The sequence below is a fragment of the Dipteris shenzhenensis genome, chromosome 30, assembly GCF_047967505.1.
Source record: "Dipteris shenzhenensis isolate YYH24624 ecotype China chromosome 30, Dip_SZ_1.0, whole genome shotgun sequence".
Lineage (NCBI taxonomy): Eukaryota > Viridiplantae > Streptophyta > Polypodiopsida > Gleicheniales > Dipteridaceae > Dipteris > Dipteris shenzhenensis.
The window spans coordinates 13,692,660-13,709,742 of NC_141625.1; the positions used below are offsets into that span (position 1 = coordinate 13,692,660).

Here is a 17,083-nt window from a genome sequence, read left to right on the forward strand (position 1 = left end):
ATTTTGATGCTCGGTTCCGCATACCTCGCCATCCAGTGACGCTAGTTTTTCCAGGTCTTGCTGCTGAGCTGCAGCCGATTGTCAGGGACCTGGGCTCCCACTTTGGCTGGGTTATGCACGACACTTTCGCCGACGCGGTGACTACGGCAGGAGCCCCCGAGTCCGTGTGGCTGTGGCGGACCCTGCGACTCTCCCTGCAGTGATCGAGATCGTGACAGATGCCGGCAGCATCACCCAGAGCATGGTAGTCACCGGACAGCCAGGCCAGTGCCTGAGGTGTCACGGCTTTGGGCACTTGGCTGCTGTTTGTCCACGATTCGCCAGTTCCTCTCGGCCCCCCCCGCCCCCTCCCCCTCCGCCCCCTCCGGGCAGCCACGTCAGGAGGAGCAGAGGCAGCTGGAGTCCGCCGGTCCTGAGTTAGTTGGCGGTTGGACTGAGGTTAGAAGAAAAAGAGGAAAGAACAAGAAGATTTCCGATAAAGGCAAGGAGGCAGAGGTTACCCAACCTGCAGCAGCACCTCAGAGACCTGACAGGCAGCCGCCCCAGGGTCCTGGGAGAGCTTCTTCTTCGACGGTAGCCCGCCCTCCACAGCCTCAGGTCCCCCTCTCTTCCGCTCCCCAGCGCCTTTCCACTCAGTCCCAGCCCCTTCCCCAGTCGCACCCCCCTCTTCCCGACCCGCAGCTTCAGCCCCCGCCTCTTCCTCTTCAGTCTCCTCCTCCTCCTTCTCAACCCCAGTCCCAGGTGCAGCCCCATCCCCCCCCCGCCTCTCTCATCTCTCCTGCAGTGTCAGCTGTACCGATGGTTCCTCAGCCGAGGGCAGCCCCCACTCCCCCTCCTCCACCCCCCCCGCTAGTCGCCTCCGTGGAGTCTGAGTCGCCTACCCCCCAGCCACCTCCCCCTTCCCCTCCACACGCAGGACACCCTGAGTCTACACCACCACTGGAGCAAGCTTCCCTGTCCGCTAGCCCCTCAGTTGCAGACTCTGGTGGGCCTCAGCTTCAGGAGAGAGCTTCCTCGCGACTTTTACAGATCTGGCCCTTGGGACTACTTGGATGTGGCCGACCTTGGGACATTCCGTGCTTGTCTCAACATCAGTATCTTCCTACTCCGCAAAGGGGCGGATGGGAAGATCGCAGCCTTGGCCCCGAGGGATGGCCCTAGCTTTGCTTTCACGTTCCTCAGCGACGGCACCGAGACTTGGACAGATGACTCGGTCTGGGAGGCTCTTAGAGAGCAGACGCACGCTCAAGTTTGCTCCTGGATAGGCCCGTCCGGTGGGCAGCTTCTCGAGACTCAGTGGTCCGAGGGTGACGTGCGCCTACGGTGGCGTTGCGCCGCCAAACGCTTCAGATTGATTGTGATCCTCAGGCCCCCTCTGTCATGGCCCCTCCCCCAGGATGTCAGAGCCTGGACCCCTCAGAAACTCCGAGCCTTCTACAGGATGACTACTTCAGAGATCTCGAGCTGGCTCGAGAAAGCATTTGCTCATGGCACCAAAGGCCTCTCGCCTTTGCTAAAGGTGTTGAAGAACGGGCAGGACGACCCCGCCTCCCCCTCCAAACCTTCTCATAAGCGTCAGCGCCTCCACTCCGAAATGTCAGCTTCTTCATCGACATCTGCCGCGAGCAGACAGTTGTTCGCAGCCTCCTAGTCCTCACCATGAGCCTACACCTTGTCTCCTGGAATGTGAACGGGTTTCATTCTTCTGGCACCCGTGGTCCTAGGAAGCTCATTTTGAGACAGGAACTTCAGCCAACAGTGATTGGTCGTTTGGATATACTTCTGCTCCAGGAGCACAAGCTTTCTGTGGCTCATTCCCGTAGCTGCGGGAAGATTCTCCCTGGACGTTCTCACACTTATTGGGAGCCCTCGATCGGCGCACAGGGGAGGAGTGGAGGTGTCTGTACTTCCGTGTGCGAGCAGTTAGCCCAGGGAGTTTTTGGTCATGGCACGTTGATCCCAGGCCGTGCCCTTTGGGTAGGCCTGGAGTTGGAGGGTTCTAGAACAGGAATCCTCAACATTTATGCTCCCACAGACCTCCGGTGCAGAGCCACCTTCTGGAGGACACTCACAGGGATTCTCCCAGACATGGATTCCTGGATTGTTGGAGGTGACTTCAACAATCTGGAGACCTTGGAGGACCAGCAGGGTAGAGGACCAGAGTTTACAGGCATGTCTCAGGCAGAGCAGTCCGCTTGGGACTCATTTATCTTCGCGACAGGAGGTAGAGACAGCTGGAGAGACCCGTCCTTCCGTCATTGGCACGGGAGCTTGGACTTCTCGTGGGGCTTCCGCAGGGAAGGAGGCAGACTCCTGGAGAGGCTAGATAGATTTTATGTCAGTGATTGGGCCATCAACAGAGGCGGTCAGGCGGGTATAGTTCCGAGGACGACACTTTCCGACCATGCGCCTGTGCTCTTATCATTAGACTCGGCAGTTCAGGCCCTTCCCCCCCGTTCGTGCCGGATTCTCGACTCCATCTTCTCGAGGGAGGACGTGCGCAGCAGTATCGACAACCTATGGGACAGAGATTGGGGCGAGTGCGTGGATCTAGTTGATTCGGTGGCGCAGGCTTTGCAGGAGTCCAGCCAGATTTGCCAGCTCGCAACCCTACAGGTTCGACAGGAGTGGTGGGGCAGAGAGAGAGCTCTTCGGAGGGACCTCGCTTCCATTCAGCGACTCCAGCAGGCAGCCCCGGGCTCGGAGGAGCTTCGGATACAGGCCCTTCGAGCCAGAGCCCTTCTTGAGGAGACTCTCTAGCGCCGTTCAGAGTTTTCCTATCACGCCTCTCTCTCTTTCTGGGCTTGGAAGGGCGACCGGATGTGCAGGGAGTTCTTCAGGATGCATGGCCAGAGAGCAGCAGGTGATCAGCTACGGAGTCTTAGGACAGCGGAGGGGCACATCGTTACTGATCCGGGTGAGGTCTTGGGGTTGGCTACCGACTTCTACAGGTCTCTTTTCCAGCAGTAGCAGCTTGCCCCTCGCACTCGATGCTCCTATGAGGAGGTGTGGAGGCACATTCCATCCCTGGTCCAGCCCAGCATGCAGGCGACGTTGTTGGCACCGTTCACTACGGACGAGATGTTGGAGGCCTTGATGGCCATCGACGGGCAGAAATGCCCTGGCGAGGATGGGCTATCTCGAGCTTTCTTCACCTCCTTCTGGGATCAGATCCATCAGCCTCTCCTAGCAGCTCTTCAGAGGATTTTCAGCAGCGGATATATGCCAGAGAGCCTCTCCTCGGGACTGATTTGCCTCATCCCGAAGGGAGGAGATCGACAGGAGATCCGTCAGTGGCGCCCGATCACCCTCCTCACCACTGCCTACAAAATCCTTGCCAAGATGATCAGCGCCAGAGTTCGGCCTCTACTTCCAGACCTCATTCATGACACTCAGACAGGCTTTGTCCAGGATCGCAGTATCCTGGATAATGTCTTCACCTCTCAGAGGCGGCGGAGTGGGCTCAGCACAGTGGGTCACATTTAGCCATCCTACTTCTCGACTTTGAGAAGGCCTACGATCGAGTGGACTGGTCCTTCCTGGAGGGGACTCTGGAGCGACTAGGTTTCCCAGCAAGATGGATTCAGGGTATTTCAGAGTTATACAAGACAGCTTCTAGCAAGGGTCATCATTGGCGGCAGGATGGGAGAGCGTTTTCGTTTGGAGAGATCAGTGCATCAGGGCTGCCCCCTTGCTCCTTACCTGTTTCTCTTCTTCACCGAGGCTATGACATACTACCTTTGGGCGAGGTCTACCGGGATCCGGGGTATTCGCCTTCCCCTCGGGGAGGACACGGAGCTCCTGGACTCGGAGTATGCGGATGACACAGCACTGTATGTCCAGGATGATGAGATGATGCTGGAGAGGGTGAGGATGGCCCTAGAGGTCTTCTGTTCGGCAGCCGGTGCGAAAATCAACTGGAACAAATCAGTTGGTTTTCTCACAAACCCCGGGGCGTGCTCTCAGTGGGGGAGGTTTCTGGGTTTCAAGTGGATCCCGCAGGGACAGACAGCTAGATATCTCGACTTTCAGGTCGGCCTGGATATCACGCCAGCTCAACAGTTTCTCCCGGTACTAGATTCCATTCGACAGAAGCTGGCTTTCTGGAGCACTGCTAAGCTCTCCCTTGCAGGTCGTGCTCTGGTAGTCAACCAAGTCCTCCTAGCCACGGCTAAGTATGTGGCTTCATGTTGGTGTTTCTCGAGATCCAGCGTGGCACAACTTAGGAGGTTGGTTCGGAACTTCCTGTGGTCCGGGGGGATGGTCTCAGAGATACCAGAGCTAGGGTTGCTTGGCAGACAGTCATTCTTCCACAGGCTGAGGGTGGCCTGGGGGTCATCGATCTAGAGCTTCAGAGTCACGCCCTGCTGGGCAAGCTAGTTATCCGCGGTTTGACCCCGGGGGGGCAAACGTGGAAGATGTTACTTCAGCAGGGGGTTGGTTCTTTGTCCCGCGCCGAAGTGGAGAGTGGCTACCGTCCCTCAGGTGGATCTTCACTTCCGCCCCGCTCACTCAGCCCCGCTCCCCACTCGTTCGTAGCCTCCTCATGGTTTGGAGGCGGCTCCGCCTCAGTCTCATACAGTCCCCTCCTAGCTGTCAAGAGGAGATCGATCGCCAACCGCTTATCTGGAACGATCAGGTCAAAGATGCCGAGGGCCTTCAGCTAGGGGAGAGATCACACATCAGGTGGGACGGCTGGATGCGGGGGCCAGCCCGGTCCCTTCGAGTTTGGAGGGACACGTACAGACATTTGGACATCGCTGATCTTGCAGACGCAGCTGGAGGTGCCCGTGGAGCTCAGGGGAGACGTACGGAGATAGACGGAGCAATTCCAGCTGATTGGTTGGTTCCACCCGAGTTTCAGATCCTCATGCCGGGGGATGACCGTTGGCTGGGACAGTTCACCCCCCGTGGCATCCCACTGGTGGTTGCAGGTCGAATGGACGACTCCTCTGTTTCCTTCTTCACGGTTATGGGGGACGGCCGACTCAGGAGAGAGGATGTGCTCATCGACCCCCTACTCCCTTGGCGGAGGGTTCGGGTTGTAGGCCTCGTGGGGAAGGTTTGGCGGACCGATCCTAGCATAGAGCAGGATCAGCTGCAGCTTTGGCGACTCTGGCTCTGGGAGGGGCGGGCCTTGTCAAAGCTTGATTGGGACCTAGGAGAGTGGAGATGGCCAGAGATTGTGACCGGTCAGGGGCCGACCTCTTTCTTTGCCTACAGCACGACATTGGGCAGGCAAGTTCTCGGGAGGATGCAGGGCCGCCCTCCCACCCAGCGGCCCAGTTGGTATGCACAGGGTATCTCCAGGTTATTTTTGCAGGCCTTCTGGAAGGCCTTGTGGGAGAGCTGGCGGCCGCGGAAGATCTCCTACTTCTTGTGGCTTCTCGCCCACAAAGGTCTTCCAGTGGGGAGCTGGTTGCGGCAGATAGGTCAGGACGGACGTTGTCAGATCTATCATGAGGACGAGGAGTCACCAAAACACTGCCTATGGAGCTGCACTCGCGCCCAGGAAGTGTGGAGGTGGACCTTCGGGATCCTTACTCGCGCAGCACCGGAGCTAGGATTGATCACTTGGGGCGCGTTCTGCTGGTGCAGCACCGCACCTGGTTTTCATCACTTGTTCGAGGCATGTCAACAGGACCCCACATTCCTTATCACACAGGGGACGTGGAGGCCGCTCGAGAGCATTCCGCCGCACCTGGCAGAGGCTGGCACAGGATCTCAGGAGAGGCAGCCAGTCTGGGAGATTATTAGCAGCATCGCAGGATGGCACATTTGGACCTCGCGCTGCGCGCAGATCCTCGGTGGCACCTCCTTATCGACTGCCCAAATCATGACGGACATCTGGAGTGAGATTATACACACCCTCAGAGGCCAGTGGGACCAGATACAGGGCGACTCCCGGGCCGGCCGGGAGAAGCGGAGACGTTTCCTCCGAGTTTGGGACACACAGGGCCTCTTCTTCGAGCATACTTCGCAGGGCCTTCAGTGACGCTACTCACCACCTCTCTGGCTGTTCATTCACACTCGCCTGATCCCTCCGTGAGAGAGAGCTTTACTTTTTGTTACCTTTTGGGCTGCGTCCGATTTGTGAACGCAGCCCATCAGTTGCAATGCTGACCTCTTGTATCTTGTTTTCGAAGTAATATAATTAGCACTGTTTTTTCGGCCAAAAAAAAAAAAGTATCATGAGCCACAGTTCCCTGGCCCTAAGCTAACCGTAAACCAGCAGGTGTCTAAAACTTTCGTCTACCTTCCATCACCTGGCTACGTGAACCCTACACTCCTGCGACAACTCGTCCCTTCCCGCGATGTCATGGAGTCTTGAAGGTAACCACCCGTTATCCTTGCATGATGCCAGATTATATAGCCTGCAACTGTACGCGCTCCTGCTCTCCTGCAATGGTGATGACGTTCGAGACCCCACAGTTGCGCCATCACCTACAGTAGCTGCGCTGCTCCTAATACGTAACGCAAATCTGAAGGGCCAGATTTCCAACTCCTGGCAATTCCGCTTGTTACCCTTTCGTACGCAACTCGTTCATCCATGCTACCCAGATATTCTGCGCTCTGATACCAAATGAAACATTACGAACTGATTTCTGCCTTCCTTTCGTGGAATCACGAGCACGGGCACTTGGTTTCTCCTCCCAGCCAACCTCGTTGGTAGCAAACTCACGGATAGTCTATTACATAAAAGCTCATGCTTGCATTTTTCCAACGAGCCCCAAAACTCCCTAGATGAATCTAGTATGCCACATGTCATAATTGTAGGGTCCTTCCTTAATGCATTATTTACCCCTCTCTTGGGATATCTTTAAAACATTTGCCCCTAGGCACATTTAATGCATTAAAGTCCCTTAGCCTTAGATCCACCTAGTCTAGTGCCATGTCACCCTCACCAAGGACCTTGACCATTTATTCCTTTTTGATCATTTACATGAAGCCCAAACAAATATAATACAAACATTGATCCTTTAAAGGAAAATGCCGACTGACCCTTCCGAGGTCATGTTACCTCGACTTGAGCGTAACATGCATGGATTACCCAAATCTATAGTGTCAGACAATGATGTTAAATTTACCAGTCATTTTTGGATTGCGGTGTTTGAGACACTAAGGACTGAGTTGGGAATAAGTAGTGGGGATCGTCCACAAACGGATGATCAGACGGAGAGAATCAACCAAATTTTAGAGGATATGCTTAGAGCATATGCTTCATTGAGGCTTGATTGAGGTAGGGGTTCATCAACCTTCATTACGCTCTCTTGAAACTTATCAGTGTATTCTGCCACTGATAAATTTCTCTGACGAAGGTTTCTATACTGATCCCAAGCTCGGGATGCTTCGTCAGGAGGTAAGAAGTGTTTTCTGAATTCTCTTTTAAACCCCTCCCAGGTAGTGGATGCTATACCATCTTTCTGTTTCTTAATCTACCACCTATCCACTGCCTCACTAAACATGTGGGTGGCCTCGCAGATTTTCTTGATATCATTTCTGATTTCACAAATGGCGAAACGCCTCGTCCCATTTGTGTAACCAGGTCTCAATGACATCAAAACTACGGTCATTCATCCGACCAGAATACTTTTCCAGCCTATAATTGGCAATATTAGGTACTTTAGCCTTCCTAGGCTCGACGAAATTTTTGCATGGAGATGACTCACTACTTGAGGCCGTGGTCTTGTTTCAGGAAATAGAGGATAATGCAAGACGCAAACCAATAAGAATCCTGGACCGAGGAACAATGCAAGTACGCAATCGGAAGATACCCACGGTGTTGGTTGCATGGCATGGTTTACCTCTATCAAAAGCTACTTGGGAGTCCGTATACCAATTATGGAGAGTGTCCCACACATTATCATCGAAGACGCTTATGCTTGAAGAGGGAAGGAATGTTACGCTCAAGTTGAGGTAACATGACCTTGGAAGGGTCAGTGGACATTTTCCTTTAAAGGATCAATGTTTATATTATATTTATTTGGGCTTCATGTAAATGGTCAAGAGAATTAATGTCAAGGTCCTTGATGAGGGTGACAAGGCACTGACTAGATGGGTCTAAGGCTCTGGGTCTTAAAATGCATTAAATATGTAATGTGCCTAGGGGAAATTGAATAAATGGTATCCCAAGAGAGGGGTATATGGTTCATTTAAGAGGTACCCTAGAATGATGACATGTGGCAAGCTAGATCCATCTAGGGATTTGTGGGCTCTGTTGTGGGCATGTAGAAGCTGAATTGAAAGAATCTGCCGTTCATGCTTACGTAGAGGTTGGCTGGGTGGATAATCTGTGTGCCTACACCCGTGATATTACTGTCAGGGTTTCAGTTTTCAGAGAGTGTGGTTTGCTTGTTATACTTTTGGTAAGGACATAAGACCACGGTTTGGTGGGACTCTGGACTCTGTTGTATTGTGTCCCTTTGTGGAGGGAAATATATCTTATGTTGGTTCTATATCTTTCTTAGAAAATGGGCTATGAAGCTCCCCACTTTGGATTTTGATTCTACGTTCAAGGATCCTAAACATACCCAAAGCTGAAATCCGAAGCTGTAACAACTACCACATAGGCTAAAGCGGAGCTTCTTCATTACTTTTCTTGTATTACAACCCTTTTCAAAGAAGTAATAGGATGAAATTACTAAATTGAGAGATAAATGCACTCTTACTAGTGCAAAGACCAGAAAACCTATAGAATTGGAAAGTAATTGCTCCATATTTAGCCATATCAGATATAATTGAGTCTGTGAGGCATTCGTATGATATTCAACATAGCATACTCAGGTGGTTGTCTTTTATCATATATATCTACTTCTAAAACCTAAAGAAGATTGAGTAATTCTAAGATCCAAGAAACTACGGAAGCTTCCACTATTATAATTAAGTTCACAAAACTCAGGAGGGTAAATTCCTCCACCAAAAGAGCTTGGATCTTTGTACATAAAAACTTTAAAGTTTGGAATGTTTGGGACTAACGAGTCATCTATGAATCTCCTAACCTGACTAAGTTTATGAAGAACGCCTGGACAAGTCTCACAAGAGGTAAATCGTTGCATAAACTCAAATTCATAAGTGAAAAGGTAGAAGTCTGCTAAGAAAACAGCACAATTAGTGCCCATTGGAATACGAATGCTTTGTTGAAATAAAGAGTCTCCTAGAGTCATGAACAAATTTTCTAAAAGAAAGTTTAACCAACAAATCTACAACTTTTGTGCACCTTTTCTTTTTCATATCTTGCTTTTTAGATTCCATCCAACAAAAAACAAAATGCAAGGCTATTAAAAGCAAAATGCAAATACATCACTATAAAAATGATCTAACTTTGATGCCACTAATATCATCACTGCTACAATTCAGAAATGCCAGAGACTGAGTCTGACAATATAAACAAGGTCGACCGGTTAGCTTAAATTTATACCTTGGCTTGTGACTGATCGAAAAATATCATCTATAGCATCCATGTGTTGCAGAAGATCCCTGAGAGCAGCAAGATCCTAGGAGAAAATGAGGTCATTTTAAGATTCAACCAGAAAACTAAGATGTGATGAATTACGCCTTCAATGCTACCAAGGACTTTTCAATAGAGCTATACTCAACTATGCGATTCGCACCTGAGCACGTCGCTTGTCTTGAAAATTGGGCCATATGCGAAAGGCACAAATAAGAGCACAAAAACATGTCAAAGCTACAGTTGATGTTGACCACATCACCCAGTAGAACATATGCGGGTGATCCTCAATCCCACTACATAAAAGTCCAAACAAGCTGTAAGAATATACAAAGCCCAAACTAAAGTAAGATGCAAGAAAAAATGTACCTCGAGATGACTTACACACCTTTTGAGATTCATGCCCAAAAAGCTTGCTGGTACAGTAGCTCTGTAACGATTATTTGCTCAATCAGATCATAGAGCTGGACACCCAATGGTGAAAATAATTTTCTTCAGTGGAACACTTGAAAGGATGTACTTGTCTTGCATACAAGGAGATAGTAACACTTACAAACTTAAGGACACTGTTGCAATGGAGAAATATAGGTTCAAAGTTATAATTCGATTGCGCGTTGTATCAAGACCAAGCTCCCACACCTTCACTTACGCATTGTCCCTTCCATTAACCAAACTTTCATGCAGAAAATCAACACTGCCTGTCTCAATTCTGTGATAAGCTCTAAGCACCACTTCTTTAGTGTCTATTGCCATATTCTACAAAGAAAAAGCACGACAATTTTCTGTGTTGTTATTACCTCTTGTGCTGAGTCCATGTCCTTCCTCATCTCTTCCAGTGCACCTCCAGCATCATCAATCTATACCATAAAAGCAGACCTTGGTTTAAAACGAAAATTATACTCTTAGCACATCAGTACATTCGTGGGAATTAGGGAATACCTCACGCTGGTAGGACACAATCATGTCTGCAGCTGCCTGACGAACTTTGTTGGTGTGCTGTACAGTACTGTGACCTTCCCTGGAATAAAAGATTGAAATTTCAACAAGGACTTTCCAGATCATTTGCACAATTTTGGCAAAAGTACTTATATGTCGATGATTTTCTGGATTTTCAATATCATATAGTGTATGCTTTTTCGTTCTTACAAATCCTCCCATATCATATTCCAAAGTCATTCACAGTTTTGCGGACCTGGATATGATCTTGCCCTGTTCAGATAATGCTTACCAAAAGTAGTATTAATTACTAAGTCAATGTAGAGCTTCCTGAATTGATAAAGCAATGAACCATGACAGGAAAGATCTGCAGACTTGACTAATAGCTTCCTTTTAATTGGCTCCTTTTGAACCCTTCAACTGATGCTCAACCCATAGCCCTGGCCCCCTTCCCATGAGAATTCACTTTTCGATCCAGTGTTGTCTCCTGTCATGTTATTATCAACCAGTTTACACTAACCTGTCTGAATGTCCCATATATCTAGATGAATCTAGGAACATGCCCAAACTCATCCTTTAAAAACATGACCATAGTGCAGTTTCAAACTCATAGTAGTCACTCATAAGATTGAAAACCATAAATTCCATCACGCATAGCAGGGACTAGCTACTATGACATCCCCACTAACATCATCAGCTCCCAACAGTGGGTGTAGACCATACTATAAACATATGCTTTCACACACAAATCCACACACCCACACATACTTGAGCATCCATTTATAAAAAGGTCTTCCTACTGAGTTCCTGTCCCATGAATTTATTTGTCATGGGAAAGTAATGAAAGATAAGAGACGTGACACCCCCCTCCCGTTTATAAGAGGACACCTACAAAAGTAGCTCAATCTCCTTTGGGGGGGAGCAGCTAAAGACTGAGGATTAAGCTAATTGTGGAAAAGATTGTGGGCATTGATCAAAAGCAATTGGAAGATGGTTTTCACAAGTTCAATTTTCCTCACTTGGGATGCATGCCCAGCATAAAACCTGAGAAAAAGATCGCCTAGCTGACAAAGTACCCAACTTACTATTTATGTAGCAACATAGCTTATCCTTTGTAATTTGGCCTCTATGATAGATCTCACCTCTTTTCAGCCAACTCCAGATGTATCAGGCCCAGGCTTAAACGGCAGCAAGACTAGGTTCCAAAACTTGGCCAACCAACTCCATCAACCCAAGAAAAGTAGAAAATAAAAGCAACCGAACTTTGCTTCGGTTTCAAGTAAGATACAATTCACCTCAAATTGCATGGTATCCCATTGTTCATCTCTCCTTACCACTCAAGTTTGCATGCCAAAGACATTGAACTCATTTCTTCAGAACCAGGCATGGCCTAGACCATAAGATGAAGTGTAGATCCTTATCATGCAAAGCTGTTATCAGGAACATGACTGAACTGTTTTCCAGTAGGAAGGGGAAAGGAGTTTTATGGTAAGTAGCAAATGTGAATTTTCAAGACAGCTATCTTATCTGCCATTCTCTGGTGCAAATGTCATCCCTTGTTGGGGAGGGCCTCTAACACAGGGCTCCAACAAGTAGTGAAAAACTCAACAACCAACTGCTACGATGGCATGAGATCTTAAGAAGCACCTCAGGACGCCTTCATGGATCAACATTCTGCACTTCTTGGCAAAAATAGGACATGAGTCAAGTATTTCCTAGAAAGAAAACGAAGAGTCTTTCGTGTCTTTTCTTGAGAGCATTTGCGCAATAGTTCACACTTACCAAGGATGGAGAAAGACATGCAAAGGTTAATAAAGTTACTTGTAAGATTACCTTTTTGTTTGATTAATCTAGAGATAAGGAGTCGAACTCTTCTATAACGTTTGTGAGAGAAAAAATAACAAATAGCATTGCAGAAAGCTGAAATGAATTGTACATAGTTTGAAATACAAAGGAATTATGGGTTTTGTAGGAAACCCTAATCTTAGACTAAGATTAGGTCCTAGAGCGACACGTGGCATAGTGCCACTATACCAGTGCAAAATTGAACTAGAGTTATATTCAAGATCACAAATCGTCTAGGACCCAAACATAGTTACACATGTCATAACCTAATGTAGACGCGATGTTACAACCCATAAGGGCATTATTTAATCCCCATGGTGGGTTTAGCCCAACAATCCCTCCCCCATGATGCCGAATGGTTGTAGAAGTCTGACTTGATTCTCAGCTTAAGAAACGACTTACCCTGTATACCAGGGAGATACCTTCATTAAAGCCAGATTGAATGACTTGTGCTTTTGACAGCATGGACTAGAAAATGTAAAATGTACACAGTATCATGCAACACAGCTACATAGAGCTGTATTCGCTATAGTAATGTCTTTGTGTCCCATGGATCCTGCCGGCCACATTTCAACAAGCAGATCTCATTTCATTTCTTTTGCAAAAGTCTATACATAAACCCTATCTGGTGTGTCATGTCACACGCTAGCTCTTTTCCATTACATTAATTTTATAGATCATTTGGAGTCTCACGGCTTGCGGTGCTCCATTAAATACTCCATTAAATAATATTTCAGAGGTCTCACTCTATTTCCACTTTGTTATAAACCCTATCTACCCTATCTAGGTGTATCATGTCAACTCCTTGCTCTTTGTTTATTCACCATTCATAACAATTTCATTCATTTTCCTACATGTATGCTCTGGAAAAAAAATACCCTTGTGAAGTGGATGGTTCTTCACCATTTAAAATCAAGGCATCAAGCATGTCATCACTGCCTAATACCTGCATCCATTCCAATTTACAGATTAGAATAGGCTGAACCTATTTGCTAAAAAGAGCATCCTAGCTTTATAGTAAACTCATGTAACAGATTTGCGCCATTCTAAAATTCAATAGGTGATAATTAACAACTGCAAGACCACTGTATTGCTACTTTAAATTCCCAATCCTCTTGATACCAGATAAACAACATTAGGAAGTTGGAACAGAATATTAGTATAAACAATAAGCCTGGTGGACCTCCGCTGTTCTATGAAGGGGTAGATCTAGAAAAAAAAAATCCAGTAGCTTCACAAGAGTGATACCCTGATGAGTTCATCCCCCAAGCATTTATCTTGCTAGAGCACGGAAACATCTTGTAAGGTAGACATCGGAGAGGGAAGTTCACAAAGACAATGAAAGGAAAGCAACCTGATCCATTGTCTCATGTGTGTCACGGACATCATGCTCTACTTCTGTAAGAGCTCTTTTTAATGGTAACAATCGTTGCAACCTGCATTTGCACATCAACCAATCAATACCACTTACAGGCGTTTGCTTAAAGAAAGATGCAGCAGCCTCCCAATCAAATGATATTAAACCATACCCTCCCATATCGACGTCATTTGTTAGCTCCAGTAGTATTCTTTCAACCACCAATTTCAACCTTGCATAGTAATCAATACATTCATACAGTCAGGCATCTATAAATTAAGTGAAGTGAATAGAGCCAATCAAACTTCAAAAAGCCACTAGTTAAAACATTCAACGCAATTTTTTGAGACAAGTAAAGACAAGATCAGATAGAAAAAATGCATCCACAATCATACATATTCTCCCTTATTAGAAGACCATTTGCCTATAAAAAAAGTTTACTCTTGAAGATTACCTTTCAACCTTTTGATGAAAAAAACTGCATGTCTCTTCAAGTAAGCATTCTATCATTCGAAGATGAAAGGGTGTTTGATCTTGAGGATTTGAAGCTAGCTTTTTTGCATGGTCAGCCATATAGATAGCAAAAGCCTCCCTTGCCCTAAAAGATATGCGGCCAACCACAACACAACAGCGCAATCATTTCCACCAGAAAGTATCATGAACGCAGTAGCCTTAAATGGCTTAATTTAAGATGTTCCTAAATAGGTAACAATCATATCAACAGAAATAAAAAGTAGGAGCAACTTATCTAATTCCAAGAACTGAGCACATTACAAAGGAGAAACAAGGAGCTATCTTTAATGTAGTTTCAGAAGAGAATTACAATTGCAGTTGTCTTTTGGTTCTTTATTTTCAGTAACTATCTAGTCATACTTAAAAAAATAGATCTTAGAATGCTGATGTATTATGCCAAAGATTGTATTACTTCCCATGGATTCCCGGGTCTCATAGAATTTAGCACAACATTACCCCACTATTGGACATTACATTTCATTCCAAGTCATGTGAGGGAGGACAAGAGTTCTTTTTTCTGCAAAGTAAAACAAAAATACAACTTTGGAGATGGATCACACACCAATATCTGTTATCAACCAGACAACATCCCATTCCAAAGGCTTGTTTGATTGTCAATGCAAAAGGTACAATTTTAAACCTTCCAATCATGATAGTAAATATAACAAAAACCATTCTTCACCTCTAAGCAATGTTAAAAACCCCCAGCCATACGGTTGCGTGTAAAAAAGAAAACTGAAGCACCATATACCATAACAATACACCCACCTGGAACTTGAAGGAGAGAAAAATGAAGCTTCAAGTGCGAGATGATTCCGAATATCAAAAAACAGTTCACACCACTTGGGAGCAACTAGAGTGATGATTAACTCAGCAAGTAGTAGAGAAATGGCAGAACCAAAGAGATAGAAACATCCCTCTTGAAGCATCAGGCAGAGACTAAGCCTGCAACATTAGAAAAGCGATGGGAAATGGCATATCAAAGGCTGAAGCTGAAGAGTATTTGCAGATATGAAGGGCCACAAAAGAGTTTTGGAGTCTCTTTTCCAAGAACCTCAAGGAGAACTTATTCTTTCCTAATTTAGCTGAAGTTGAAACAGAAGATAAGAGTGAAGACCTGGAAGACTCCCATCATTACAATGAGGAGGCCAAGCCACCCCCACTCCTTGCCTAGAGGCATCAAACGCATGCCCCTTTGTACTTCTCTCCATAGTCCCCTCCTTTCTCCTTTTCTTACATTTCCCTAGGTGGCACGTGCCACTCAGTGCTGCCACAAAAAGGAAAACTCCACTTCTATATGATAGAAATAACATCAATCGATGATATGACCATTTATGCCCAAACAAAATACTGGACCAAGACATCCATAAGATTGCTGCAAGAACAACACCACTACAAGTCAAAATAATCAACATAAGAATTTTTTTTTGTACCAAGGACCCTATCATTGAAAGCAATCGCTATAACCACCTATCCTTTATATAAAAGAAGGAATCCATGGTTCTTCACAAATACATACACTAAAGCCTACCAGCACCCCCAGGTAGTGTGTTTGCCATGGAAAGCTAGCACGATCGTCAAATTCAGGCGATACGGATTCCAAATAGAAAGCAAAAGAAATGAAGGGGATTTTAAATTGTTGGGACATTGACCCAACCCCTCGTGGACACTTAGGGACCTCAAGGGTCCAACTGTGATAAATTGATGTAATGAGGACTAAAGGCCCCTTGGCGCGTGCTTACACGTGGTTGTTGGGGACTATATGTTCCATATACAATAAGGTGTCTGGTGATGGCTTCTATATGAAGAAGGTTTGAAGACCCACTTGAGAACTCCACTACATTTTGGGGAAGCGCAATGAGGTCACATGGCTAGGCGGTGGGAGCTTGAGGAACCCCCACACGTGGCATCTTTCTCAGCCCTTGTGCCAATAAGGCCTCACGTGCTATTAGAACATTCAGGCTCCTTGCTCCATGGGTGGTGTGACATGTGATAGTGGGACAAGTTGGTCCATGGACTATGTGGACTATAGGTGGCTGCTCTCTACCTAACTGGCCTTCAACGTGTGGCAAGGTGCTCTGGCTCCGAGCGGCTATGCACATTGTGGGAGCTTTAATGATGGCAGCATTCACCGTGGTTCTAGCAGCAATAGTTTATTGCAATGGTAACAACCCGTGGCAGCGACTTTGTCTTGCTACAATATGGTGTGTGGTTATGGCTTGTACATACAAGTTGAAGACCCACTGCATCCTTCCAGGGATATTTTGGGGAAGGTTAGTGGGTCGGCCTGTTTATGTAGTGGGGGCATGTGGTGTCTTTCTCGACCCTTATGCCATGTGACATTGGGGCCTCACCGAAATGCCCAAATGTCTTGCTTCAATGCAGTTCAGTATGTGAGGGACTAATGGGCATATTCTTCAAGATCAGATTTACGAGCTTGCTCCACCAAGTCCTAACGATTCCAAAGAGACATCTCAAATTCTCAAACCAAAGCATCAACCAATAGATGCTCTTCACCAACTAACTAAGGTCATCAACAAGTAGATACTCTCCCCATGGAAGTCACACATGCTTCTACACGTGAAGCACGCGTCTATAGCCAACAAAGGAAGAATACAATGAGCGAACGAGAAAAAGCGATTATTATTCACCAAGGCACATGTGAGGTGAAGCACATGACTCTTGTCAACACACTCCTGATTGGATCCTTGGACCTCCCTGCTGCTGGATTACAGCCCAAAGCTGAGGCACCAGTGAATTTTTGGACCCCAACAATGGGGCCCTTTCATAGGGCTGGAATGCCCCAGACAATGGCCAACTAGTCTGTTCCTGCAGCCAACCAAACTCGCAGACTGGGCCGACCCAATTCAACTTGCATTAGTTGACAGGTAATCCTTGAATGTTTCTACCATAAATCGCTAGAATGTTGAAGGCGCATTCCTCAAGCCAAAAGGCATTACTTTGCGGGAAAATGTTGTCTTCCA

At 46.9% G+C, this 17,083-nt stretch overlaps 1 protein-coding gene and 1 pseudogene across 3 annotated transcripts in view; both read right to left on the reverse strand.

Annotated features, from left to right (window-relative positions):
* LOC147881743 (magnesium transporter MRS2-2-like) overlaps positions 1–17,083 on the reverse strand; it is a 108,534-nt gene that overhangs the window by 48,313 nt on the left and 43,138 nt on the right. For all 3 annotated transcript variants that reach the window (XM_087402099.1, XM_087402098.1, XM_087402097.1), the window contains exons 5-14: positions 14,041–14,184; positions 13,759–13,818; positions 13,584–13,665; positions 13,108–13,175; positions 10,388–10,466; positions 10,246–10,305; positions 10,002–10,087; positions 9,837–9,878; positions 9,612–9,744; positions 9,419–9,494 (exon numbers count right to left, since the gene is read on the reverse strand). In XM_087402099.1, the coding sequence (XP_087258225.1) occupies positions 9,419–9,494; positions 9,612–9,744; positions 9,837–9,878; positions 10,002–10,087; positions 10,246–10,305; positions 10,388–10,466; positions 13,108–13,175; positions 13,584–13,665; positions 13,759–13,818; positions 14,041–14,184 (830 nt within the window). The remainder of the gene's footprint in view (positions 1–9,418; positions 9,495–9,611; positions 9,745–9,836; positions 9,879–10,001; positions 10,088–10,245; positions 10,306–10,387; positions 10,467–13,107; positions 13,176–13,583; positions 13,666–13,758; positions 13,819–14,040; positions 14,185–17,083) is intronic.
* LOC147881744 (uncharacterized) lies at positions 8,617–9,119 on the reverse strand (annotated as a pseudogene).